The sequence below is a fragment of the Rousettus aegyptiacus genome, unplaced genomic scaffold, assembly GCF_014176215.1.
Source record: "Rousettus aegyptiacus isolate mRouAeg1 unplaced genomic scaffold, mRouAeg1.p scaffold_m13_p_15, whole genome shotgun sequence".
Lineage (NCBI taxonomy): Eukaryota > Metazoa > Chordata > Mammalia > Chiroptera > Pteropodidae > Rousettus > Rousettus aegyptiacus.
This window is the reverse complement of record NW_023416290.1, coordinates 3,245,344-3,273,005: the sequence shown is the minus strand read 5'-3', so window position 1 is coordinate 3,273,005 and position 27,662 is coordinate 3,245,344. Positions and strand designations below refer to the sequence as shown.

The 27,662-nt window shown below is 45.6% G+C and overlaps 1 protein-coding gene across 1 annotated transcript in view; it reads right to left on the bottom strand.

Moving 5' to 3' along the window:
• MRPS28 (mitochondrial ribosomal protein S28) overlaps positions 1-27,662 on the bottom strand; it is a 52,876-nt gene that overhangs the window by 20,542 nt on the left and 4,672 nt on the right. The window contains exon 2 of the mRNA XM_016151482.2: positions 22,302-22,483. Within this exon, the coding sequence (XP_016006968.1) occupies positions 22,302-22,483 (182 nt within the window). The remainder of the gene's footprint in view (positions 1-22,301; positions 22,484-27,662) is intronic.

The window sequence follows — 27,662 nt, the reverse complement described above, 5'->3', positions numbered from 1 at the left end:
CCCTCGCAGCGGAAGACATCGAGCGGCAGCTGCTGGCGCTCAGGGGCGGCAGCCGCCTCCTCCTCGTAATGACAGTGCCACTCTGCATGTCCCCGACACGCGGAGCGCGCACGGTTCCCGCTGCTGCAGAGGACGGCGAGTTTCAATTCCGCCAGCTCGCTGGCGTCAAGGGTAGGGTCTCGTCTCCACGCAGAGCTGCGTCTGCGTGCACGCACGTGGGTATAGACACATGACAGAATACAGTTAGCGACATAACTACGCTCTTTCCAGGAAGTTAAAACTTCACAGTCACAGATCTCATTTATAGAAACTGAAATAAAAATGGCTTATAAAACTGCTTTTAGAACCCCTGAGTGCCGAAATAAGTAAAATACAGAGTAAAGGTCAAGCGAGAGAGCTAATCACAGCGATGGGCAGATGCGGCGATGAGGATGGAGATCCAGGCCATCGCCCGGAGACCCGGGGGAAGAGCCGTGCTAATGCTGCTTCGTCCCCGCCACGGTCCCGAGTGCGGTACCATCCCGGCTGCGAGCTCCCCAGCGGCAAGGTTTCCAAGAGTTTCTCTCTGATTCTTGACATTTGCATCTGGGGGAAAAATGGAACTGGTGTGCTCGTGAATTCTTCCTGATCCACTCGCACAAACCCGCAGCCACGTCCGGCCTGGAGTGGCCCCTCCACGGGCCTCTTGCCTGCATTTGCCTCCCCACAAGAGGTCGGGACGCCACTGAAAACGACTCGCAGTGGCTTTGCTGCTTCTACGCTGGTTGATGTCACATATGGTGTGACGGCTTGTTTTGTGTGTCAACTTGGCCTGGCTGTAGGCCCTAGTTGCTAAAAGATTTACTCCTAAAAACTTAAGTTATGAACCACCCAAACAGCAAATCAATTCATTTTAGCTAATAGACAAGTAGAAATTATTGAATTGTAATCTTCGCTCTTTTAGATTTGTATACTTCACAAAACTGGTGTCTGTGTTTGGAAAACTACATTCGTAATAATATTTTATTTCAAAGGCTCATAAATATTGTGACCAACGTTAATTTTATCAATAATGACAATAAAACTACTTTCTTGAAAAAGCATCGAGGCCAAACACTGACTGAAACTTCTGGGCACTGCCAAGCCTCCCCCCGGACCCTCCCCAAGCCTCACATCCTGACAACATCCTGTTTCACGGGGACACTCCGCACACGTGCAGGCTCGGGGAGACGGGGCTTTCCTCCGGGCCTGAGCTGCTCCCTGGATGGAGCGGAGCACCAGGCAGGAGTCGCGCTTAATGACAGGCGCTCCTGCCCGCTTTTAAAGAAATGCGCACAGCAGAGAAGCTGGCCAGGCCAGGACGATCGTGCTGCTCTGCCCCGGGTCCGGCCAGGCGCCCCCTCCCCGCACAGGTAGGCACAGCACAGCCTGCTGCTGAATGGTCCGGCCGCGCCAAGATGCTGGGACCCACCGCTTTCGGCAGTTGTCCCATTTTCTGCTGACCCTGGCTCTGTGCCAGCGCCCAATTAAGCCACAGAGAGGGCCCGACGATTAACCCCCTCTGCGCTGCGCCCACCGCAATCCTCTGCGAAGAAGGCACTTCGGCATGTTTTTGCTTTTCCCAAAGATAAAAATATGCATGTGGCGGATGGTGCCAACGGACTGCACGGTGAGCGCGGCGGTGTGCGCGGTCCCCGCCGTCCAGCACCTGTGACCAGCACTCGCTGTGAAGGAGGACGACCCGACAGCTAAGGCTGGGCGCAGGACTCCACTCCGAGACACACGTGGAGCTTGGTTTTTTCCGTTAGGGTCTGGGGAAAACTACGAAACAATTCTGCATTTTAGTCATGTTCGATCTTAGGGAAATAACTTTCCATTAAGAAACGGAAAACAAATATTTGGATTGCAATGTCTGTTGTGAGTCCTTTGGACCATATGAACAAAACATTGCAAGGCTTTTGAAATTCCCAGAGCCTCCGCTGTTCATTAAAAAAAGAAAGCACCCTTTTAAGATTTAGGTGCTTTATCTTTTACAAAACGAAAAGATCAAACATAAAACCCATTTATAAGCAAAGCAATAGTGTCTGTGGGTCTGTCGCTAAGATCAGCAGCAATGAGAATGAATGAGGGGAAGCGGTGACAATGGCCAAAATGGGTGAAAGGGAGCTCTCTGCCGAGGCCGGCCTTCCCTGATGCCGTCTGCAGACCCAAGGCCCGTGACTCTGCTTAACTACCATATCCTGAATGAAAAGTTAATTCTGCTCTAATGAGAAGTGAAGCTGGACGGTGGGAGGAACAGAGTAGCCTAATTGAGCCCAAACAATCTGATATCGGAGATCACATTGAAGACCATTGAAGAATATCTAAATTGAATTCAGAAGAAATGCAGGAAATCGATTTGTCAGGCTAATTATTTTCCCTTTTTGACAAACGGGCGTCCCACTTTCCACAACACAAAATTAGGTGATTTCTCATTCCAAATCCCTCAGCAACACACACCTGGTGCACAGGTCGCTGTCCACAAGGAAGCAGCTCCCAGCGGCCCCAGGTGACGGGGGTCACGGTGCAGCTAGCCACCCAGTGCCAAGTGCACTTGCCCATTTTCTCCCGAAGTCCCCCCATTCTTCCTGTGCTGCGATGACTTCCACTCGCAATTCCTATCACCTGGCAGGAAGGTCACAGCTACAGCTGGCTGCCTTCCCTAACGACGACGGTGCGTTCGCGGACACTCCTCCCTGGTGAAGACGGAGCGCCTCGCACCCTGTGTGCCACTGTGGTGCAGCCCAAGGAGAGCGGCTTCATTAACCGCTGGCCGAGAGCCACGTTCCTCCCAAATCCACACTCCCACAGGACGGCATATGGCCTGTTGTTTCTTACAGATATGAAAAGCCTTTTGGAGTGATTCCACTAGGTACCTGTCAAAATAATTCTGTATGCGAAGCTAAAAAAATGAAAAATATATATATTATTTGCGAAAAAATTTTCATTATTACGAATTTGAAAATAGTTTTCATTTCTGAGGGTTCAGATAGTGAGTGGCGAACGTTTTAGTAACTATTTTAATTGCACAGAGTGCTCCACAAAGAAGAGGCCAGCTTCACTTAGGGGCAATAACGGGAAATGTTACTTTTGAAGTGGAAGGACTATTTCTTCATTATTGGCTCATGTGTGCAAAGGTAGAACATATTTAATCTTGGATTTTTAAAATATTATTTATTGTATTTAAATTCTATCACTATGCCATTTTTTCAAAATTGTGCTTATGGTGAGGATGGTTAAAAGAAGAAGCCATTTAACCTGAGTTCCCTGAGGGTCAGGTTCGGATCACTCACGGGCCGTCACACCTCCAGCAGCGAGGCTGCAGCACGTGATGAACGGCCGGCCTCTGAGACGCCGCCACGAGCGCAGAGCCCGGTGCGGCCCGACCGCCGGGCTCCGCGCCGCGCAGCGCGGGAAGGCCCCGTGCGCGGGGCTCCGGCTCAAAAGGCGGTGACATCCGGGCACCGAGGCGTCCTGAGCGCCTTCTCGTCGAGGTCCCAGTGAGATGTGTAGGCACCAATTAGAGGGACACTGCTTCGGAACACCCGGGAAATGGAAAGTGTCAAAACCTCGGGACAACTGTGCAGCTGTAAGATCCCAGCCCTCTGCTCCCCCATCTCCTGCGTCAGCGCCCCTGCCGGACCAGCGGGCAGCGCATGCGCAGAGCGCGCCGGCGCGGACTCCTTGTCACGGCTGCTGGGCACCACGTCTGCACACCCTGCTCCTACTGGTATAAAAGCAACTCTTCTCCAGGCTGGATTTAGTCACAACTTTTGCTCTTTTGAATACTGAAAAAAAAAAAAAAACTAGAAAAAATGGACTTTCTTAACATAATTAATAGCCATCAGCCTCAATTCACTCCAACATACTTGTCGTGACGGGATGTGGACCTGTTGCAGACACCAGCCTCCCCTGGGGGAGCAGGGCACTAAAACAATGGGTAAATCCACAGGCGACAAGCAAAATGAAGTCACGAGAGACAGACCTCTCGAGATGACTTAGAGTCGGGATGGAAGCATAAAAGTCGCCTTTAGCTCACACTCCTTATAACCGAAAACTGAACCAGGACGGCTCGATCCGAGTCACAGGAAACTGTTATCACAGGGAAATGCACGCGGAAGCCGCTGTAAGGCGCCCACCTTGCTGGTCTCCTGGCTCTCCCAATCCATTATCTGCTGTCCGTTAAAAATCATTAACGTCCAGTCCATGAGACCCTCGACACAGGACAAAAACCACACATTTTCTTTCGATGGGGGCGGCGACCACATGTCAACAGCTGCAGCTGTGACCACATAATTACCTGTTTGCACTGACGGAGAGCACGGTTTAGATCTCCCAGGTCAGATGACAATGCGGCGGAATGCGCTCGGCCCGTGACTGCCCCTCTGCAAACATTCTCTCCCTCGCAGCCCGACCCTGGGAACACCGCGGGCACAGACGCAGGTCAACGAGACACACTGGCCGGCACAGCAGGCTGCGCCTCAGACGGCGCTGTTGACAGACACCGGCACAAAGGCGGTGAATAGGGGCCCCCCCAGTTCTCACACAGCGCGAAGAATGGCTCAGTGTGCCGCTGCTCGGGCGTGTTTGCACAGTGCACACAGCTTTTGTCCGCAGCCGCTGCTCGCGGCTCAATGGGGGCCGCAGGGCCGAGGGCGCAGAGGCCGAAGGACGCGCCGCGCCTCCCTGCGGCCGGCCGGCTGCCGCGTCCCCGGGCGCAGGACGGGCCGAGCGGGCGCTGGAAGTCCCGAGATCCGACTCCTACCCCCGCTCGCCTGACCGAGGGCAGGGAGTTCTGAGTTAATGCACCAAGAAGGCATTATCTAGGGTGCCTAGAAAAGTCACCATTAGTCTGATGGCTAACACAGTTACTGCCGAAATTATTGCTCATTTGGCTTTTTGCTTTTCCGTCACCTACCTCACCTTTCTTTTTCGAAGGCTTGTTAGCTGCAGAGACATCGGGAGTGGCTGCACACGGGAATGGAGATAATGTCGGGGGGACTCCACAGAGGCCACGGGGGCGGGCGGGGCGCAGGAGAGGGGCCGAGGGCCGGGGGGCGCCGGGCAGTGGCAGACGATGCGCTCCCCGGCGTGTTCGCGCCGCCCGTCGCGCCTCCCCAAGGACGCGGGGGTACGGCAGGAAAGACCCCGACCCGGGGGGAGCCAGAATTCCGAGACAGTTCAGCGGAGGCCATGCCACGGACACCAAGGGTCGCTACGTAACAGAAAACCGAGGACAGTACTCGGAAGAGTCTAAACTTGTCTCAAAGTGGTGAAACAGCCTCCAGTGACTCAGCAAGAGTTAAAAGGACGACTAGCAGAAAACACAAAGTGACCATCGACGCTGTTTTACAAATGCAACATTTAAAAAATTGACCCAATACTGGACTGAAAAGAAAGTGACCAAGTTTCAAAAGTTGATGCTGCTTCTCTTGATCACAATACAATTACGCTGGAAATTAATAATAAAAAATGCTCACTTGTTTGGCAATTTAAAATACACTTCTATGGAACTCATAAGTCAAAGAAAAAGTAATAAAATTTAGAAAACAGCGTTAAAAAGTACATCAAAATACATGAGTCAGCAGAGTTATGCAAGTGTAGCAGAAGCGCTGGTCACAGGGCCCGGGCCGCGCCCGCAGTGCGATCCCTGCGCATCGCCGGACCGCGGGAAAATACCTCCTCGGCCTGCGGCTAGAAAAACCACTGCCCGACACCCCACGGCGGGCGGCGAGGGGCAATCCCAGCGGCGGAGCGGCCGCGAAAACGACGCGACACGCCACGCCAAGCAGGCAGCGGCGGAGGCGCGCGGTCCTGGAGGTCAGGCCCGCGGCTGTCCCCGAGACCCCGACGACGCTGCCGTGACAGCTGCTCCCCGCGCGTTTTGTGAGCGGTGACTGAAGCTCCGGGACAGGGGACTCCGTGGCACCACGGGCCCTGTCTGGGCTGCGAAGCGGGGTGCGGGGTGCGCTGCGCGGCAACGCTGGGAGAACGCTGCCTTTTCCTCCAACAATGAACTTTCCTGCAGAGGCCGTGGCGACGGAGGGGAGGGCAGGGCGGCGGGGTTCGTCCAGGACACCAGCACGCCCACCACTTGGGGACCCGCGAATAGGACAGTCTGTGTGTCTGAATGCATCTCTGTTGATGGCTGTAATCAGACCATCCTCCCCAAAATTAAAGCCATGGATCTTAGAGCTGGAAATGCCCTAAAAAGATCAACGAGACAATGGGACTGAGGACCAAACAGGATGTGTGTGACTGGCTCGAGCTGACCAAACAGAACAGAAAGAAATTGAGTGCCCTGACTCCCTTGGCTGCCATTCTTACAGAGGAAAGAAAGTTCTTCCAGTTCCTGGGCGGGCTCCGTCTGGAGGAGGGCTAAGGCAGGCCAGCACCGGCGGCCACCAGGCTTAGCCATCATCACTCACGTGGGTGCTCCTGCCAAGAGCGGGTCCAGAATACTGGGAACAGCAGCAGGCAGACGGTGGCCAGGGCGGGGGGTGGAGACGGTGGGGGCCAAGGGCAGAAGGGCAGAAGGAGAGGATCAAGGTCCTGGGAAGACATAGGTAGGTGGCTGGTACACAGAAAATGGAACTTTTGTCACATGTCCTTTCTGGTCGGCAGTGGTCATAATCGTCCATAAGTGCCTTTGGCCTCGCCGTTACAGAGTAAGAAACAGTTTACATCACAACGCAGCACCGCATCCGGAGCTCGCCTTCTACACACACATATACACACACATGGAATAAGTTTCCCCTACACATAATGCCTTGCTATGTGCAATGCACTCTGATACGTCCTACTCTATTTTCACACACACACAAAAAATGAGCATGACCCAACATATTGTGATTTACAGTTTATCAAAGACATATCACAAAAATAAAAAATGACAATAACTTCACATATGAGTAGGCAATGACAACTATGTCACAAGTGTCATTTGGCGAACAGTGATTTCAAGGAGGTAAGAGAATTTAGTTAAAATTCAAAGAAATGTGTGTCTTAAGAATAACAAAAGAAGTTAATAAGAGCTCAATACATATTAACGATTATCAATATGAAGTGGAAAGAGCAGTAGGAGTCCTGATTTATTTAAAAACAAATCATAAATAGTTTGAAATAAATTGACTCAAATATAAAATTATAAAATACTAGATGGAAAGATATGACAATATACCCATGAAGGCAATGGTCTTTCTAAGTATGACAATCAAACTAGAAACTATGAAAGAAAAAATATATAAAATCAATTATATAATAACAGAAAAATTCTGCATGGCAAAAATAAGTGGCAATAAACTGAGAGTAAACAGTTTTAACAGTTATGACAAAGGGTATAAATAATAAACTAATAAATCCAAAAGGTGAATGAGCAACTGAAATAGAGCAATGAAACTAGAATACAAAATTCATTTCAGAATAAATGACAAGATGCTCACCATTGCTAGTCATCAAAAACACAAATTAAAACAATGACATAATAGTTTTGTCTATTAGACTGGTGAACACGAAAAATAACACCTAGTGTTAGAAACAACTACTTTGTGATCAATTAGAAACGTGTAAATTTTTAAAGAACGTATATCCTTTCCAGTTATCCCATTGCAAAGAATTTATTCCAAATAATCAGTTGTATCAAGATTTATGCACGGAGTTGTCACTACTGTGTTTATAAAAATAGTGAAAACTAAAAAAACATTCATATATATCAAGAAGGGACTAGCTAAATAAATTATAGTAACAGAATGCTATACAGTCTAACAATTTTGTTTATGACATATTTAGATATCTATTTGGAGGGAACCTAGTTATAAAATGGTATTCAAAAATATGATTTTTTGTTAACTTTTTACACATGTATCAAAATGTGTTTACTGGGTGATCTGTGTTTCTCCCTATTAATTTATTTGAATTTGTATTTTACGATAAGCCTGAATCGCTTTTGTAATAAAATGGTATTTTTTTTAAAAAAAGATGAACAATCTTAATTATATCAAGAGCTCCTAGAGTAGGAAGACACTATAATCCCAAAAGATAAATAAGCTAAGAAACTGACAACTTACAAAAAAAGGAAAGACTATTAATAAATATAGAAAATGTTCAATCTGTTTGCATAAGCCTGAAAAATATGGATAATCTTTAAGCCTCGTTATTCTACTTAATCTTCCCTCAGGAAGTAATCCTAGAAGTCTTTTCCATGTAGATGTTCACAGTGATGTCACTTGTAAGAGTTAAAAGAGCAGAAACGACCTAAATGTCTAACAGAAATGCTTAAAGAAACTTATATTCAGTGATATATAAAGCATCCTTCGTAATAAAAAATGCTATGCTATAAAATTATGTGAGAAATTCATAATATAATACTATATAAAGAGAATGATTACAACCATTTACAAACAAAATAAAAATCCGTGTCTAGAAGAAAAGACTGGAAGGAAATTCACGAAAATTATTGGTGAACCTATAATGCTTTTATTTATTTATTTTTAGAGTTTTAGCATTTTCTTTTTGAGATATAATTCACGTGGAATATTAGTTTCAGGTGTACAACATGACTTGAGATATGTATATATTGTGAAATGATCACTACAATAAATCTCATTAAATAGTTATAAAATTGGACTTGGGAAGTTTTTCAATTTTTCTACTTAGGAAATTTCCTATAGCTTTTTTATGAGGTGCATTACTTTTACGAGTTGAAACAAAAAAATTAGTAACCAATATACTGACATAATTTTATTAATTTAGTAATTAATAAAATTGAAGACCATTAGCTCTGCCACTGCACTGATCAACATACAGAGTATATAAGTGAATTAAAGTTTTAGTCTAAAATGAAGAAACCAAGAGAATTAATTGAGTTTGGCTTGGTTAACAGCATATTTTTGTAATAAGCAAAAGAATATATAAAAATGAGAAAGAATACTTGCATAAAATCAAGTTTATGCATTTTCAATAAGCCATAAAATTTCGATGTAAAAGAGCATAGCATTTGATGATATTTACAATGACAGATGTATAAATGCTTCTTTCTCTACTTTCCTTTTTCTTAAAAAAATGCGACTAGACATATTTTGTTTGGTTAACTATGCTATTCAAAAAAATGAACCTGAAAATAGAGCAATACATGGAGAAATGTAGACAGACCACATCGCAATGCCATCAGTTAAAGAGCTACTCTGAAATTAAGATGAGAAAGGTCGCTGTGAGAACAGTCCATCTTCTTGTTAGTCACTGGCAGTTTATGACTGACAGCGTGCATGGCTGAATTTAGCTTAACTTAGATAAAATCACTTGATAACATCTCTGGTGAAGTGAATTGGTAAAACAAATTGAAAACTGTGGCCTAGATAAACTACAGCTCAAACTTAATAATGTTTCTTAATTATTTTACAAAAGACTATTGCAAAAAAGCTGCTGAAATGTAAAAGGTGATACCTGGACGTGTGTTTTAATAAACCGTCATTTAAATGTTTTAAGAGAAGCAGAAAGTTCTGCCCTCAGTGGACAGACTGAGGGGGGCTGGGCTGCTGGTGTGTGACTTCCAGGATTTCGCCAGGCCTCCGTCTCTCTGCCCACAGAACGAAACACTGTTGTCCAGCTCCAAATGTCACTGTATCTTACCCTTTTTTCTCTATAAAATTCAATGTAATTTACCTCAAATATCAACAAGACAGAATAAAAGAGTAAGCTATGGTTATGTATTTGAGGACTGAATAGGGAATTTGGAATATGACCTAATTTCACCCACTCTTCACCCTACCCCCGTCTCTGAAAAAACAAAACAAAACAAAATAAATAAATAAGCAGTTTCCAAGAATTGTGACCTAATTTTATTTTCCAGAAAATGAAATCAGTGGATAACCACCCCTTAGGAAATGAACAAAGAACAAACTCACTTACCATGAGTTAAAACATAATAATTAGAACGGAAAGAGGCAAAAACTCATTACTTTAATTATGTATTATGTTTTCTTTACTATAGAAAGTTGAAAAATGTTATCAGAAATCTCCTGTAATAAACATATCTTAGTAGTCATTTCTAATAAAAACAGTATTCAGTCACAAATTTTTGTTTTACTTTCTATTTTATTTGACGATAGGGAGGGACACATAACTTTTATCTTCAAAATTCAGCCACCCTAAAAGGTAAATAACTTTTATTTTGAAATATACAAAATTTCAGGAAGAAAAACTGTACTATGCGGATGTCAGATGATGTTTATTCACATTGTTTGCAGAGCCTTCTGTGCAGCTGGGGAGGGGCCATCTCACACAGGTCTAACCAAGGAAAGGTGGGCTGAAGTTTAAAAGAGGTTCCTAAACAGCTTCTGCTTTCCAGGCCAGGAGGACAGAGAAGCTGACCGTCCCCCCCCCCCCCCCCCCCGCCTTCGTCCCTGGGGCGGGGTGCGCTGCTCACGCGGCAAGGTGCGTGAAGGCGCCGCCCGAGCCGTCCGGCTGCCAAAGCGAACAGAAGCCGCCAACAGCCAGAACCCTCACGCGAGAAAACAGGTCTCTGCATGTTGGAGCCACGAGTCGTCAAGTCTTCTGCGATGTGCAACTTACACGAGTCTCAGTGATTCGGAAAATCACATAAGTTCTCTGAGCCTCATTTTCCTCATCTGTAAATGACGCATAAAGATATTCGTTCACCCATTTTTAAAGAAAGGAATTGAGGCTCCATGAAGTTAAAAGCAACTTGCCTAAGATCACATGATTGATAAGTGGCAGAGCCAGGATTCAAATTCAGAAATTCTTATTTCAAGACCAATGATGCTTAGAAAAGTGACTAAACATAGCGAGAGCTAACCAGAAATGCTAGATGTTCAAACTGGATTCAGAAAGCGAGGCGCTCAGACCCGACTGCGCGTGCGCGGGACGCTGGCGCGCTCCGGAAGGCTGGTCTGCTGTAGGGACCAGAGCAAAGCCTCTGACCGCTGACCCCTTGATCATGAAAAGCTGTGGGTTGCTCTGAAGGAAGTGGGGGTGCCCCAGCGCTTGACCGTCCTGATGCCTAGCCTGTGACGTGGACAGGAAGCCAGGGACAGGACAGAACGTGGAGATCAGAATGTTTTCCTACAGGCAAAGGTGTAAGACAAGGTGCATTTTTACCTCCCCACGTGTTCGAATTGTGTGAAAAGCTGGGCTAACGGCAGAGAAAGGCGTGAACGCTGGCAGAAGACATACCAATAACAAGATTTGCAGAGGACGCCTACTGGCAGAATGCAGCGACGCGACTTCCGACGAAAGCAAATGAAGTGCCAAAGCAGGATGGCATTTGAACACCAAGACAGAAATCACGACTGCGGAAGACATGTAGAACTTTAAGACAGAAAAGGAAGACCCTGACACTGTTAAAGATTTTGCTCACCCTGGTTCAGTAGTCAATGTAAATGGAGACTGCAGCCAAGACATGACGAGAAGGCTGAGACTCTGAAGGGCAGTGGCGGAGGAATTGGCAGAGATCGCCAAGAGCAAAGATGTCGTTAGGGACCAAGGCTGAGATGGCGCACACCCTCGCACTCCCAGGTCCCACACCGGGGCACGGGCGCTGGACAGCGACGGCTGATAGGAAACGACTGATTCCCCTGGAGGACGGTGTTGCAGGAGAGCTCTGCGGACCGCCAGGAAGATGGACGAGTGGGTCCTGGAGCAAACTAAGCCAGGAATGTCGCTGGAGGCTGAACACCTGCGGCTGTCCTCCTCTGGGTGTGTCGTGAGAAGACAGTAATGCTGGGGAGAAGGGAAGGCCGCAGAAAGAGCACCCCCAAATACGAGCCGGCTGACCCCAGAGGACGCCACAGGCGTGCGGCTCCAGCAGCTGCGCAGGGCTGTTGAGGACAGGACGTGGCTGGCGGACGCCACTCACTCACGGGGTCACCTGTGAGAAGTCGGAGCCGATTCGACAGCTCGTAGCACACATGACAGTTACAGTTATGAAGCAAAAAACAGACGTGTCCTCACTTTCAATTCTGGAAAATAATGTCCTTTCATTGAATTCAATGTTAATTTAATTTGTCTTCTTCAAATTGAGATAGCTCTCATTTCTTTATTAAAACAGGAATACTCAACTCTCTTCAATGAAGGTGACTGTACACCTTTATATCACCAATGGAAAACTAAGAACAGTGCATCTCAGCCAATAATCACGAGCCCTACTGTCAGCTGAAAGCCTGTGTGACCCTGTCTATCCAGAAAGCAAGCAGTGAATATTTACGGTGAATGTATAATCTACAAGGCACTACGCCAAACATTGTTAAATGATTTTTGCCAAAAGATACCATATGTTTATTTTCTTAAAGTGACTTAAGATTCCTTTGGAGGGAAAATTTCATAACAGTCCTAACCATCAGGAAGTGGCCGCCACTGCTATCAGCCATCATCACCATCATCGCCACCCTCGGGTCACTACCGTGTACAGAAGCCCTATCGCCAATTAGCACGTGCTGAGCTTTACTTGTGGAATGTGCTCCTTTAAACTTCAGATGTTTCCTTCAGTGAAATAAGTGAAACAAAGAACTTAAAAATTTATGCTAATGCACAGTATTTGAAAAACAAGCTAAATTCAGAATTAAAGTTTCTAAACAAATTACATTCAGGAAACAGGCAGACTAAAATATTTGTAGTTGCAATTAGAAAAAGCTATTTAGTTTCTGGAATAGATTTTGAGATTTAAAGAGTTCCTGTTTGGCTGTTAACTTTCAAAAATAATTCGGCATACGTCTTTCTAGTAAATAAAAAAACGGATGTAGTATAAAGGCAAAAACAAAAAGGGTAGTGAGTAAAATAAAACTTTTGAGGCAAGGTTAACTCAAGTAAAAATGTCGAGGCTCAAAATATGTATATTCACAGCAACGTATTTTGGAAGCCAAATAATTTCAAATCATAAATTCCACACTGAAAGAGATACAGCTCTCTCCATTAACCATCACAGCCAATAGGTGGTAACCCCATTTTCAAAAAAGTACTATATATAACAGAAAATGCTTTCAAGGAAAATACATTAAGAAAAGCTCATTTACTTAATAAATTAAAAAATGACACAGGCAATAGCATAAAATCCACATGAACATTATAATATGCTCAATCAGTACTAATTAAGAATCTAATTATACCTATTTAATAGCTAATTTGCATTTTAAAAAGGAACACAGAGTATTCTATTTTAGGTTCAAATTAAGGTTTTGAATTCAAACTTTAAAAGAAACCTAATCATAGTATACTTATGGAAAAAATCATTTCTTAAAAATTAATAAGAGCTAAAAACAAGTATCATATTTTTAAGTATAAGCCTATAACCTGAGCGATTCCTAATTTACCAGATAAAAAGGGATACATTTGCATTAATGGAGACATTTATAAATGTAATTTATAGGCATACAAAATGTTTTTCAACTATTATAATGCCGTTGTTTTTAAAAGAGGGGCACTCCAAAACACGGCTCTGAACAATTCTCTTGGTTCAGCCAGCCGAGGGTTTAGACGTGGGTGAATGAACCTTCACGGTTCACGCCAACTGATGCACATGCCCTGCTCAGCTGCCCTGCGCAAGCCAAAAACTCCCATCTCCTCCCTACCATTTTTAGCCTCTAAAATTGTGTCAGGCATTCTTAGAGGAATGCAAAAAACAGGGAAGGAGCAGAACCAAGAAAATGAAGGCATATGACAATTTCAGAAAAGGGAACGGCCAACGAGCAGTGTTGGCTGCTACAGAGCTTGAGCCAAACGGCCGGGAAGGTGACCAGACGGTCACTGGTGACTTCCAGAGGTGCCTTCGGTTAGGACAGTAATAAGGGCAGAGCCAGGGGGCTGGACTGAGGAAGAAATGGGAATCTGGGCAATGTGGGGACAAGAGTTTGAAGGAGAAACAAGGTAATGTTTCAGATTTTATCAAATTCTTTAGAAAAGATAAACAGAAAATTTAAAGTATAGAAATCCAGGGAGTATAAGGTTGAATCTTACGAAATTTCAGAAATTCGACTGCTTTTAACTTTAAAAAAACATGATTTCATAAGGATTAAACTAATGGATGGACGTGATTGCAACAGAGGAGCGGGGGTGGGAGAGAGGAGTGCAGAGGGCGAAGGGGTGGGCCGGCCGCCCGCAGCGCGCGAACCGGAGCGCTCCGGGAGCCTGGCGAGGCCCCGCGGCTTCGCCCGAGGGACCCCGTCGGCTGTGTCACGTCTGCCGCCACTGTTGGAAAAAGCTGCTCAGCTCTCGGGGTGCCTGAACCGGAACACTGAAAGGTTTCTTCGAATCAGTCCCTCTCGAAGTGTCGCAGACACAACTCTGCACTGACGCCACTGCCTTCGGCGTTGGGGTTTCAGTTTGGTTTGGTTTTTGTTGATGAAGGCGGAAGATACAGAAACTTACAGCCCTGTGAAGGTGCTAATTCCAGGCCTCCTGGGATCCTACAGCCCGATTTCTCATAAATCCAATCCCATATAGCCGGGTAGCCGGAATAATCACAACGGGTCTAAAACTGAGATGCGTCCGCCGGGTGACTGACAGCGCCACCCAGCTTCCCGACTGCCACGACCCCTGTTCTTCCTCGTCACCTGCCGCAAGCACCACCTCAAGCAGCAGCCCCCAGCGCCTCTCCATCGTGTCTCGGAGCAGTCTCTCCCCGCGTTCCTGTCCCACCCTGTCTCACTCCGGTCCGGCCCCTAGCCAGCCCTGCCTGGATCGCAGTGACAGTCTCCGAACTGGCCTTGCTGTGCCCAGTCTACCTCACACGTAATACTGGAGTCATCATCCAAAAACACCAGTCCCCCAAAACCACGTCTTTATTTCTACATTGTCATAACTTTTGGGGCTGAAATTCAGTTTTCTATAAGGATCCTTGCCTGTCTAGCAGAGCTAATACTTCATTACTCCCTAAAACTTCGGCCAAGCCATGGGCTCCTGACCATTGCAGCGGCTTTAAAGTATGTCCACACATTCTGTGCACACCTTCCTCTAACAGGTGCAGACTGATTCCCCTCCCCTTGAATGTGGGCTAGGCCTAGTGACTTGCTTCTAATGAACAGGATATGGCAGAAGTCACAATATGTGACTAGGTCATAAAAGACACCACAACTGCCCCAAGCTCTCTCTCCTAGTCAGTCGGGGGGAAGCAACTGCTATGTCGGAGGACGCTCAAGCAGCCCAGGGGAGAGCCACGTGACGACGAACTGAGGCAGAGCCAGCGAGGTAGGGGGTCACTTGCAAGCTGATCCTCCAGCCTGTCGAGCCTTCCGATGGCTGTGGCTGAACCTCATGAGTTGCCCTGAGCCAGAAGCGCCCAGCTAAGACACTCCTGGACTCCTGACCCACGCATCTGTGTGAGATGAGGTTTACTGTCTGAAGTCCCAAGTTCTGGAGTAAAATGTAACACGGGGCCAGGTAACGAATACGATCCTGCCGAACTCACTCTCCGATCGGTGCCCCTGCTCATGCCTCCCGTGTTTACCCCTCCCAGAGGCCCTCTCTGTCCTGCAGAGTCTGGCTGAAGCTCCGCCTCTTCCAGGAGGCCCTTTTCTTGATATTTTATAAAACCATTTCAACGTTCGCTAGCTTCTCCCGCAAACACTTCTATGCCTCACTAAGCCACCCTCTGCGTTACTGTGCTCCATGTACTTTGCTCCTGAAGATGGCAGGCAGCCCTTCTGGACTGCACGCCGCACGCTGCGATTCACACGCTCGACAGACGCTCGCTGAGAGAATCGGCGAATCACGCGCACACCCCCGGAAGTGAACTTGACCGGCATAAAGTGGCGCTTAACAATACGGATGTATTGCACTGTCAACCATTCTCTCCTTAGTGTTTTTTAATAAGGATTCTAAGTATGTGCCTTAGAGTAATAAAAAGATTAAAGAAAAAAATACACACAAATCTCTCAGCAAAGCGCCTCGCATAGAGAGTGATCAACAAGGTCAAGCTCGTACTGTTCTTATTAACCGCAAATCACAAAATGCCTGCTGAAACCCCGGGTCCCAGAGAGTCTCCGGGTATTATCGAGTGGGGATCTAAATTTATACAAAATTCTACAAATGAAAACAGAACTCATGCCTCCTATTAATACGGCCTTTAAATTTTTTAATCTACTCTCAAGTCAACAGAACTACAGGCTGAGTCATCTGTAGGGCGCGGGCTGGACTCCCTCCTTCCCCTTCTTGTCCTATTAAGATATGAACTTCGAAGCCGTTGTGGGAACGCTTACTTGCTTACTTGCTTACATTTCTCAATGAGCAGCCATCACAGGAGTTTCCAGAGTCACTTTTAACCTTCACAGTCCAGGGAGGTCATTAATTGCAAACTTATCAGACATACAAATTCACACAATCTCTGGGCTAATATACCTGTACAAACGTTAATATGCTAAATGAAGCAAATCGATCAAAACAATGTAATAGGACGAATCAATCCATGAAAACATTGCTATGCCATATATCCTGGGGGATAAAAAAAAAAAAAAAAACTTGTATTGACGTATAATTGACTAATAACACTATATTAATTTCAGGTGTATGACATAATGATCCAATATCTGTACATATTGCAAAATGATCATCACAGTAAGTCTAGTTAATATCTGTTGCCACACATGGTTACGCAAGAAAATTTTTTTTCTCATGATGAGAACGTTTAATTTGCTACTCTCAGATCATTTCAAATATGCAACACAGTATTATTAGCTAGAGTCACCATGCTGTACCTCACACCCCAATGACTTATTTATTTTATCACTGGAAATGTCTACCTTTTTACCCCCTACCCCCACCCCCTGCCTCTGGCTACTACTGATCTGTTATCTGTATCTGTGAATCCAGCCTTTTTTGTCTTTTTAGTCTAATGCTATTCAAAGTCTGAATTACATGTTTCATGAACTCAGAACATTTCCAAGACTGTATTTTATAATTTATACTGAAAGGGTAAATATAACAGATGCTCTTTTATTCTAAAAAATAACAAGTGATCTGTAAGAAAAATTTACTAGAATAATTTTCAATCACCAATCTAGTGAAAAACATGCACTTTTTACTTGTGTACCATGACTGCTGGAATAAAAAGAACCACTTAATTCAAATTCTTATTCCCCCCTCCCCACAAATACACCTTGAAAACTTCAGTTTTTAAAACAGTCGATATCCATCCCACTCTTTATTTGCCCCTATATATCACACGAACTGAAATAGAAACAAAGACTGGGAAATTAGCTTGTTTATTCCACCTTAGTGTCAAACAAAAGTACGAATAATATTCAATGCATGTGCTGGTTACCTTAGAACTGCCAATCATGCTTGTTTTGAAACTCTTTGATTTTTCAGAGCTGTCAATCATGTGTGTTGTGCTAGAAATGCTAGTGTAGAAATAATGCTTCTGAAAAGATGTAACCTTCACTAACGCATTAATAAATAAATAGACTTTACTTATAAAACTGGACTTCAGGAATGTATACTATTCTTGAAAAATAAAAATTAAAATATAACTAATGAAATGAAAAGATTTAGAGAATTTGGCTCTTTAACCATAACGATAAGCGTGGTTTAACCACAAGATTTTATATTTCAGTAAAAAGAGGAATGTTCCTTACCTGGTACTAATTGGAAGAATTATGATCATGAGAAAATCAACCTGATCTAAATCTGGGCACTTTAATTTTTAAAACAGGCAAAAATATCAACGTAAGTCATTCTCCTTCTCCACCTCCCCAATACAACCCAACTAACTATCGACAGCCATTCACATCCCAAATTAAACATCACTTGAAACTTTTCCCTCTACGTCACAAGCCACAAGTACTTAGTCACCAAGAACTGTTTCTCCTGTCTCCTAAATTGCTAATGAAAGTCTCCTTTTCTGACATTCAGACTTAGTTCACGTCCGCATCGTTTCTTTCCAGAAGCTTCCCTACTGGCCTAACTGTAGCTGTACTCCACACCACCGCCAGAATGATCTCACTGCAACGCAAATCTGGTCCATGTTACCTGCTACCATATTTTAATGGCTCTTTATCACTTTCAGAATGAAGCTCCAAATTTTTAGAATGGCGTACAAATCCCTTGCAGACCTGGCCCCTGCCCATGTCCCCACTCTGCCAACACTCCTAAAATTAGGCCAGCAGAGCCACTTGAGCTCCCGGAAGAGCCAGGCTCCCGCTCACGGACACTCTGCCCTGGCGGCTCCCTCCCTTCTCCGCACCGCCCGCCCCCTGCCCGCCCCCTGCCCGCCCCCTGCCCGCCCCTGCAACCTGGCCCGGCTGCCAGCGTCATCGACCCCTCTCCTCCTCTCCCACAAAACTCAGGAAACTGAGCAGACGCGGTGTGACCGCTGCTTACTTCTCTGTCCCCATGACTGAACCATCAACTCCCTGAAAGCAGGGGTCGTCTTTACTCGGTACATCGCCAGCTTTTAGAAACAGAGGAGGCACGTAATAGCACCTCATTAAACATCTGCAGACTCAGTGAAACCTGTACCGTGACCCAGTTTATTTAAAAATTAATAAAGTCAGCAGCTAATTCTTGAGACTGATAAGATGTATTATATGTATGGTCCAAGCTACGCAAACTAATCAATACCATAAAACAATATTTTGGATTTAACAATGTTTTAAAGAAATTTACTGATTTACTTACAAATTCACTGTAAGAACTGGCACCAGCCCAAACTGTACCTGAGAGCCAATAACCCCATTTTATTTTCACTACTGTTCCAGCTGGAGGTGTTAAGGTCTCAACCATGACAACTGCTCATGTCCAAGACACTCAGCACCTCTCCTGGTTCAACAAACACTGTTCCGCTACGTGACAGGCCCTATCGAGAGCATCGGTGCACGGGCAGTCTGCAGAGGCCAGACCCCAACCCAGTCACACCTCACTCACCGGGAAGCTGGCTATCTGGTGACATCGAGTCTCCACAGAACACAGGCAGAACTAAGCGGAGGCGTCAGGAGCTGTCAAAACACATGTCGAAGGCCATGTGCTGAAGTGCGTACACTTACCAACGAGAGGCTGCTAGGTCCTCACGCAAACACTAGCTGTTCTTATTTTTAAGCACAACAAATCTGGTGGCCAATTTTCCAGGCATCAGAATATTAGAAGAAGAAATTAAGAGGTCTAAAAGGCTAAAGCTCCAGACACAAACACAATAGCAGAAAAAGAAAGATGGCACCCAAGGATAAAACGAAAAAAACTACATAACCGGGGGATTACGTGGTTAAGGAATAATAATGCTATATAATTGTTTATAATTATGACCTTCATCATCAAAGGAAAACAAACAATGAAAAACCCAGGGTAAATTACTTTAGGTCTGTGAGATTTAAAGAAAGTAGATGACATATAAAAAGAATCAAAGAATTAAAAATTAAGTATTACATGAATAAAGAGTCAACTTTCTACTATGTGCAGGACAAACTGTTTGAAATACATAATTCCCAGAGGGCAGCAGGGACGCCGACTCTAAGTCGCTAGCCGCTGTCAGACGTCACGCAGCTCCTGCGACCGCAGTGACCCCAGGACTGTGATGCGCACGCGCTCCAAACGAAGCCTGGACCTGCCGGTCATTAGCTTATTGGTGGTGACACTACCCAAACATACCACGGAAACCACGGTGGACCACACCAGACCACAACCGTGGACACTGTCACCAAGGCGACCTGCTGTTCTGTAACAGAGCTCCACACAGCTTGACCTCCATGCCGCCCTCGGGGCCCCGGGTATGAAACTGGTTCATACGTGAGACTATTTTAGGTTTTTACGATGCATCAGTAACTACATTGCAGGATGTAAAGACCAGCACCGTAGAGTGAAGAGAACATTTCGAGTGTTGGACCCACATCACCCTAGGTCTGAGTCCTGCCTTGATAATGACCGGTTACGTGACTGCAGCACTTTATTTATGCTTGGAAAATGGGGATAATATCTTCTACCTTCTATGCTTCTTAAGAGAAATAAATTGGACAATATATATAAAGAGCCGATGTTTTCAAAAAGCTAACTACTATGATTATCAAACGGAAAGGCATCTTGATCCACACTAGAGCTAATTCTGGGAAACTGCGTGCTGTATTAATGGCACAAGAACAATGTCTTTAAAAAAAAGGGCAGGCAGGTTCACATGATGGAAAAGTGGCTTGTATTTTTAAGTCACAGTAGAAGCCTCTGACTCATAGTTTGGTTCATGGAAAAGTAGGTGAAAGTGACTGCTCATTAAAAATGTATACACATAACACTGTGAAGACACTAACTTAGCAATTAACGCAAACACTGACACAGGGCCGGGGTGTCTCGCTGAGCAGAGGTCCAGTCACCGGCACTTGGCACGTGGCACCGGCTCCCTTACACAAACAACGCCCCACGCAACGTCTGCAGCCGCCCAGGTCAGTCCCTTTAAATTCGACTGGAGAAGAAGGGTCCTTGGAAAGCAATTCCTTCCAGGTTTTCATGTCCTCCCCTCCCCAATCTTTATGGTTTGTTTGCTTAAACTAATTCAATAGCAATTTCATTTTTAAAAATCATCTCTCCTTTATGGAGTCTTTGCAAAAACTATCTTTCATAAGAACAAAAACCCTCTCTGTCCTCATATTTTATTAACTTATGCCATAAACAAATAGATTACTTAACAAGAATATGACCAGGTTTTGGAACAAACACAATTGGTTTTTGCTAAACATATACCTCGACGAGGGAAGCGAAAGTACCCAGGTCTAGGAGGAGACTACTGATTCCCAGTTTTCCACGGAGCGCTGTTGCTGGTATCAGTCAGCGCGTTTTATGGAAGAGAAGAGAGTGCCGATTAATTCAGCAAATCAGCTAATTCAACGATAATCGCCAAAGACGTGAATGCCAGAGTCATTCTTAGTTGTTTCAATGTGGTTTCTGATTTCAATTCATAGCTGATATGAAAGAGAAAACTTATAATGGTTAAAACTTTTGAGGTAGGTATTTTAAGAATTAGGTCTCATCCACACCTCTAAATATCCAATTTTGCAATTCCCTTGAAGTAGATGACAATATTACTGATCAAGCTTAAATATTATAGTTTGTATTCTGAATGTTACCGTGTGTCTTTCTAAAACTTTTCTAGAACTTTCTAAAATTTTTCTTTTAAAACTGATTTTCAAACACTTTTTTACAGTAGGAATACTCACCGTACTCCCCACATCTGCTTTACACATAATGTTCCCAGAACTGTAATACATAAAATAATGAATGCAGGGCTGCTCTGAAAATAGTGCCCGACTTCTCTCCACCCCTGAGAAATCCCTGAAGCCTTTCTGCACAACTCAAGCGCTTCTTGGGACAAAGGCTGAAAACTGTTTCTTTAAACTATAATCAAAAACTAATATTAAACAAAAAAGTTATGAAACTTATTAAAAGGGCAAGACTTAGTTAATTAGGATATTCAGTTAACCAAAATGATTTCTGATTCGTATCCATTATTCTAAGTTTGAAATGCCACCAAATATATTAAAAGCAATAATGAAACAAAATATTTTGCTAAATTTGAATTATTTTTCATTGCATTTAATTAATCTTGAAATTGTCCTAAAATAGAATCAATTGAACCACACCTAAGTCTTAAAGAGGAAAACAATGGTTCTCAAAAAAAGATAAAAAAAGGAGGTTAGGCTGATGAATGATGAAGAAATGAACGAATCAGGTAAATACTTACGCCTTCTTTATAGCCACCTAAATAAACGTATCAAAGCAAGATCTGCATTGCTGAGGCTCAGCCTTCCAGGCCTGCTCAGTCAGAGGCCTGGCGTGAAGGCGCAGCGCGGACGCGGGTCCAGCCCCACGGGCGCCTCTGCCTGGTCGGGCCACCTAAATCGCCGGTGGGAAAGGAGACGAGCAGGTGCCCGCTGCTGGGTCTCGTGCCTTTCTCGCTTGGTGTTATCATCCTTCCACCAATGCTAAAGACAACAGGCATTCTTTTCATGGAAAATTAAAACCTGAACAAGGAATTCTCTAAGTTAGAAGTTTCTCCCCGAAAACCAGTGTATGCAGATAAGAGCGGCAGCTGTTATCTGCTGAGCCATCAGGTATGCAGCCACAGGAAGGGAGGGAAAAGAAGTGACCGAACTCTTCGGGTTAAATCTTGGCTGAAGTGAACTACCCCAAAAGCTATTCTCACTGCTCCGAGAAGACGTGAATCTGGTGTAACTCACCGACTAGCATTACGAAGAGAAATCGGCATATTCTTTCAAAAATCACCAGTGAAAGCCCAATAACACTTTTGAGGCCTCTCAACTCAAACGAACACTCTTAAAGCACCTGGAAGCAACGGTACTTACTCTCCATCCACTTCCGGCCTTCTACACACACAATGAAACTTGCCGCCAAAATCTATGTAAAGGTCATTCTCCACAATGTGAAAGATTCGGCCGATGACTAGTTTATCCTTGGCAGGGCCCATCTGTGTGAGGGGAGAATGTCTCAGCATAGATGCGAAGGATTCCACACTTTTCAGAGAGCCCTAAATAGAAAAAGAGATATTTACTTACACGCATACAATTCAATACAAAAGTATAATATGGCAGATGTAATAAAATCTTACCAGGAAAGTTTTCAAAGGTCAATTCACTGTATGTTTACATTTGGCAGCAATAATAGGTATATTTTGCTTAAAAAGCCAGGGATAGTCTTCGACTTCCTCCTCCTCCAGCCCCTTCGTGAAGAGTCAGGAGAGCTCCAGAGGGAACCAGGCGTCTGCCCTGGCGGGGGACAGGAGGGCTGCGGGGGTCCCGATGGGAACCTGGCAGACAGGGCCACGAGCGACTGCCCGGGGCGGGGGGGCTCTGGGCCCCTGCGAAGGGCACCCAACCCAAGAAGACGATGGATTTTAGTACTGACCATCTAACAAAAACATGCCTCAAGTTCAGGTTCAGTGAGAGAAACTATTCTTTTAATACAAAGTTAAATAAAATTAAAAACGATGGAAAGTCCTTCAAAGACCGGGCTGAGCATAAGTTCTTGTTAAACAATATTTTTAAATATCCTAACTTTGTTATAATTTTCTTTTTCCCTAAAGAGGAAAAATAGCTAGCTACTCTGTTTTGTGATGCTCACTTTCTAGGAGTCTTTGTATATACTGAATTTACTTGAAGTTTGACAATGAATGATGCAGGATGATCTTTTTTTTTTAACGTACAGCATTTAGTTTTGCTTCTGCTGCTTTGCTTTTGGAGTCAGATTCAAAAACCCGCAGTGAAGTCAAGAAGCTCGACGCTGGCTTCCCTGGGGGAGTGTCATGGTTTCAGGTCCTATGTCCAGTCCTTAATCCATTCTGAGTTACTTTTTGTTTGTGGTGAAAGACAGTGGTCCAGTTTCATTCTTTTGCATGCGGCTCTCCAGTTTTCCAAACACCATTTATTGAAAAGACTGCCCTTTCCCCTTGGCTCCTTTGTCATAAATTAATTGACCTTATAGTGCAGATTTATTTCTGGGCTCTCTATTCCAGTGAGCCCTGGATTAACACCTGAATTTCCTTTTCAACTGTACACTCACTGTATTTTCTGGACACTATCGAATGATTAGACAAAGCTCTCCTTCAAAGATCACAGTCTAGAACCACCTCTGGATTCCTCATTTACTTGTCAATGGCTTCTGAGGACAGCAGCAACTCCGCCACTCCACGTTAACAACCAGCACTTTGCTCCTGTCCTAGCAATGCAGACACGACGCCCACAGGCACACCGCCACCGGTGGCACGCACCGTGGACTCGGTGTCCAACCTGCTTATGCAATGGCTATAAAGCGCATTCGCAGAGCTGTCAGAGGCAAAGCAGGCGCCTAGAGTCGGCCGCTTCCTTTGAGAGTTGGTCACGGAGCTCTGATTTCCTAGGTATTCCTGTTACGTCCTGCACGGCTTTCCCCCTTTGAAGCCCGAAAGTCGAATAGGAATGGCCGGGTAGAAGGGGGGAAGGCAAAGGGGTAACAGGTGCCGGGAACAGCACCACCTTCATTCATTATTCATCCGGCAAACATGTGAACACGGAGGGCCCGCCGTGCGCCAATCTCCGTCCTGGCCTTGATACGAAAATACACGAAACGGGAGGGGACGCGGAGTTCAGCCAACGTGATACCAGAGGTCAGGGGCCAAAGAGTTGCTGAGAACAGCTGCTAGCCTCACTTAGGCTGTGAAGGGTCCTGCCCCACAGGCTAGGAGGGTCAGACACCATCCTCTAAGCAGTAGGGAATCCAGAGAGGTGTCCCGTTAACAGCGTGACAGTACTTGATCCTCGTTTTAAAAAGAAAACTTGCAGCAGTACGCAAGATGTCCCAGAGAAAGGGAGAGAAAACGAAGCGGCAAACTGTCGCGAAGCTCCCCGGCTTGGCCAGGACCGAGACCGCAACGCCCACACCCAGCAGCGGCCCCCCGCACTGCAGAAGGGAGGCGGAGCCGTTTACCAAAAGCACCGCGAGGTCTGGACCCGCAGCTGACCGCAGAGGGCTTGGAAAACCGGGAGCCCAGGACGAGGCGGAAGAGCAGTGCTGCGAGGCCCGGAAACCCGGGGAGCGCCGGCTACCCGGGGCCATTCAAAGCGACAGCGCACACGCGCAGGTGCAGGTGCGCGCCCCGTACACTTACACCTTTACAGCAACAGGATATAAATTGCTCAAGAGTACCGAATGCTAACTGTAATAATTTCTGTAGAGAACTATTTTTCTTTACGTTATTTATTGTAGAAAACCTAGGACACAAAGAATGTAAATCGCTTAAAAATTCTTCATATGTGTTTAGCATAGACATCGTGACCAGGCGCCGGAGGGCGTAATACGCAGCGTGGAATCAGAGGCTGTAATTGCTAAGGACGCGTGCAGTGCCGGCCACCCCACGGCCCCACTGTCCGGCTGGGGCGGGCCCAACGCTCCAAGTGACATGACGTGCTGAACAGTGAGTCTTAACTACACATTGCCTCAGAAGGCTGAACATAGAAACATTTAAAAACTTAAAAGGAAGCCTGCAGTACAGCAGAATGACAGAAATACTTAGGAAACGTTAAGTCCTCTGACCAACTCAGCCATTAAACAGCTAGAAAGTCTTGAGTAAGTCGTTTAACTTCTCTCTGGTTCTGTCTTCCCATCTGTAAATAAAAGGATTGGATACCTATAAATTTTAGTATTATGAGTTCTTAAATATTCTAAAATATAAAAAGGATTTTCTAAAGTAAAAAAAGAAACATTAAAAATGGAAGACAAATCCTACACAGCTTCCTCTCTTAACACAAACAATAAAAATAACGAAACGGTGTATGTATTTCACTTCATATTAGTTAGCAAGGAAAAAATTTCAATATGCGTCTTCTCTGACAAGTACTTTCAAAATGCCTCCGTTCTATTAAATGTGCTGCAGGCTCTGAGGGGGCAGGCTGGCGACCCGCACCGCCTCCCCCTTCGACTTGCCCACGCGGCCCTGCAGAAAACAGGCGTTCTTAGAGAAGGACACTTCAGTGCCATACACTGACTCGAGGGGTAACTGCAATTGCAGCTGTTGCTCCAGATGTGGTTTCACGGCCAGAGCAAACCTGGTATGCACTAACTGGTCTAACAAATGCTCTTCCTCTAGACCTGGGGGGAAAGGCTACAGAACTGCAAGCTTACATCGAGTCTGGTCCGTGGCGCATGCTCACTGACCTGGAGGCAGGAAGCTGCTAACACCCTAGACGCATGGTAAGACACGTGTAGGCCAGAGGGTGGGAAACAAATCCACAAAAATGCTGGGCCTTGGCGAAGTTCCCAGGAACCGGAGGGGTGGGCCACATCGAGACCTTTCCTCGCCACCGAAGCAGCGGCTCACTGCCTAGTGAGTGGGTCTCTGAATTTTGGAGGCAACAAATACCATATTTTGACATGCTTTCCCAACTTTTTTACCGAATAACCCAAAAAGCTGCCAGTACTGAGTGGGCCCAGGATGGGATAAGGCTCTGTGACAGGCCCAGGGCACCAGGCAGGCTGTTCTACCCTTGGCCCGTACGACTGGCAGACTGGGTGGTGCCTGGAAGTATCTGTGCCAGACACAGATGCAGAATGGAGACTGTGACAGACCTCTCTGGGTGACTCAGGGGGACAGCGGGAGGAGCCCTGAAGGCCAGCGGTAAAGAACAGTCTTGCAGTGGGCAGGACTTTGAGCAGTAGGCCTGAATGATCCTCTCGTCTGGACAAAAACACAGCCTAAGGTATGGGTTTCTATTAATTTGTGTGAAATCACTAATGATTTTGCTGGTTGATCAGGGACTTAGAGGGAACATGATTGGAAAACAGATGACAAGACGGTCAGGGAGAGACATGTAGACAGACCTCTCTGAATGGACACACAGAGTGAGGAAAGTCGCATGTGAGTGATTTGCTAGGACGAGAAGAATCGTAACAATCAGGAGACAAGATAAACAGTCCCGCGGACGTCAGCCAGCCTCTCTCTCCGGCCCTCCCGCCTCCTGCAAACGGGTTCAAGAACAAAGTGGCCATGGCCACAGGGATGTGCCTGCCTTAAGGGTAGGATGGGTATGCCAACGTGTCCCAGACTACTGGCCAAATAGAAATTTCACCAAGGCAGCAGGCGCCTGAATTTTCGTGGGATAGAGGTTATGTATGACTTCAGGAACTTCTATCCACCCAGGCTGATCTGATTACAAACTGCTAAAGGACCAACTGCGAACAGCAGAGGCCAGTACTAAGCTTCCAAGGTAGCATCATCCCCTGGGAGGCTCGGCTGGCCACCTGGTGGCAGGTTGATTACACGGGACCATTCTAAATGGAAATATTACCGCTGGGAAAGACACACTCTGCACGTGGACTGGCTTCCTTGCCCACAAAGCTTCTACCAAAACCACCATCCATAAACTGACAAAACCTCATATCCATTGTCATGGTGTTCCACACAGCATTGCTTCGAACCCAAGAAATCATTTTACAGGAAATGATATGGGATAATCGGCTCGGGCTAATGGAATTCACTGGTCTGACCAGTGCTGGGCCTAACACACTAGTGAAATGATTTTTTTTAAATTAAGCTTTGACTTTCGAGATCATTGTAAATATACATGCAATTATAAGAAATAACATGTGGAGATAACCCGTGTCCCTTTCTCTAGTTCTCCCAATGGGAACATCTCGTAAGCCCACAGTATAATACAAGGAAACGGACGCTGATACAATCCACCCGCAGCTTTTGGATTCCGCCAGTTTCATATGTAATCGCCGGGGGTGTGTTTGGTTCTATACGACTTCATCACATATGCAGGTGCATATACTCACCACCACAGTCCGGTGCCATGACAGTTCCATCACAAGGATCCCTCGTGCGGCCCCTTTATAACTCTCCATCTCCTTTTGGCCCACCCCCATCCCTCTTAGCAACCACTGATCCGTTCCCTATCTCCAATTTTGCCATTTCGAGAACGTCACTTACATGCAGCCCCACAGCATGTGACCTTTGGGACCAGCTTTCTGCACTCAGCACACTTCCCCTGGAGTTGTTCCAGTCGATGTGGGCATCAGTGGCGCGTTCCTTGTCATCGCTAAGCATTTCACGTAGAGCTGTACCAGGTTAACCACCGGCCCACCGGAGGGCAGCTGGGCTGTCTCCAGCTTGGACCATCGCAGGCCGCAGTGCAGATCTGTGTACCGGGGTTTGTATTCTTGGGGGTAAGTAC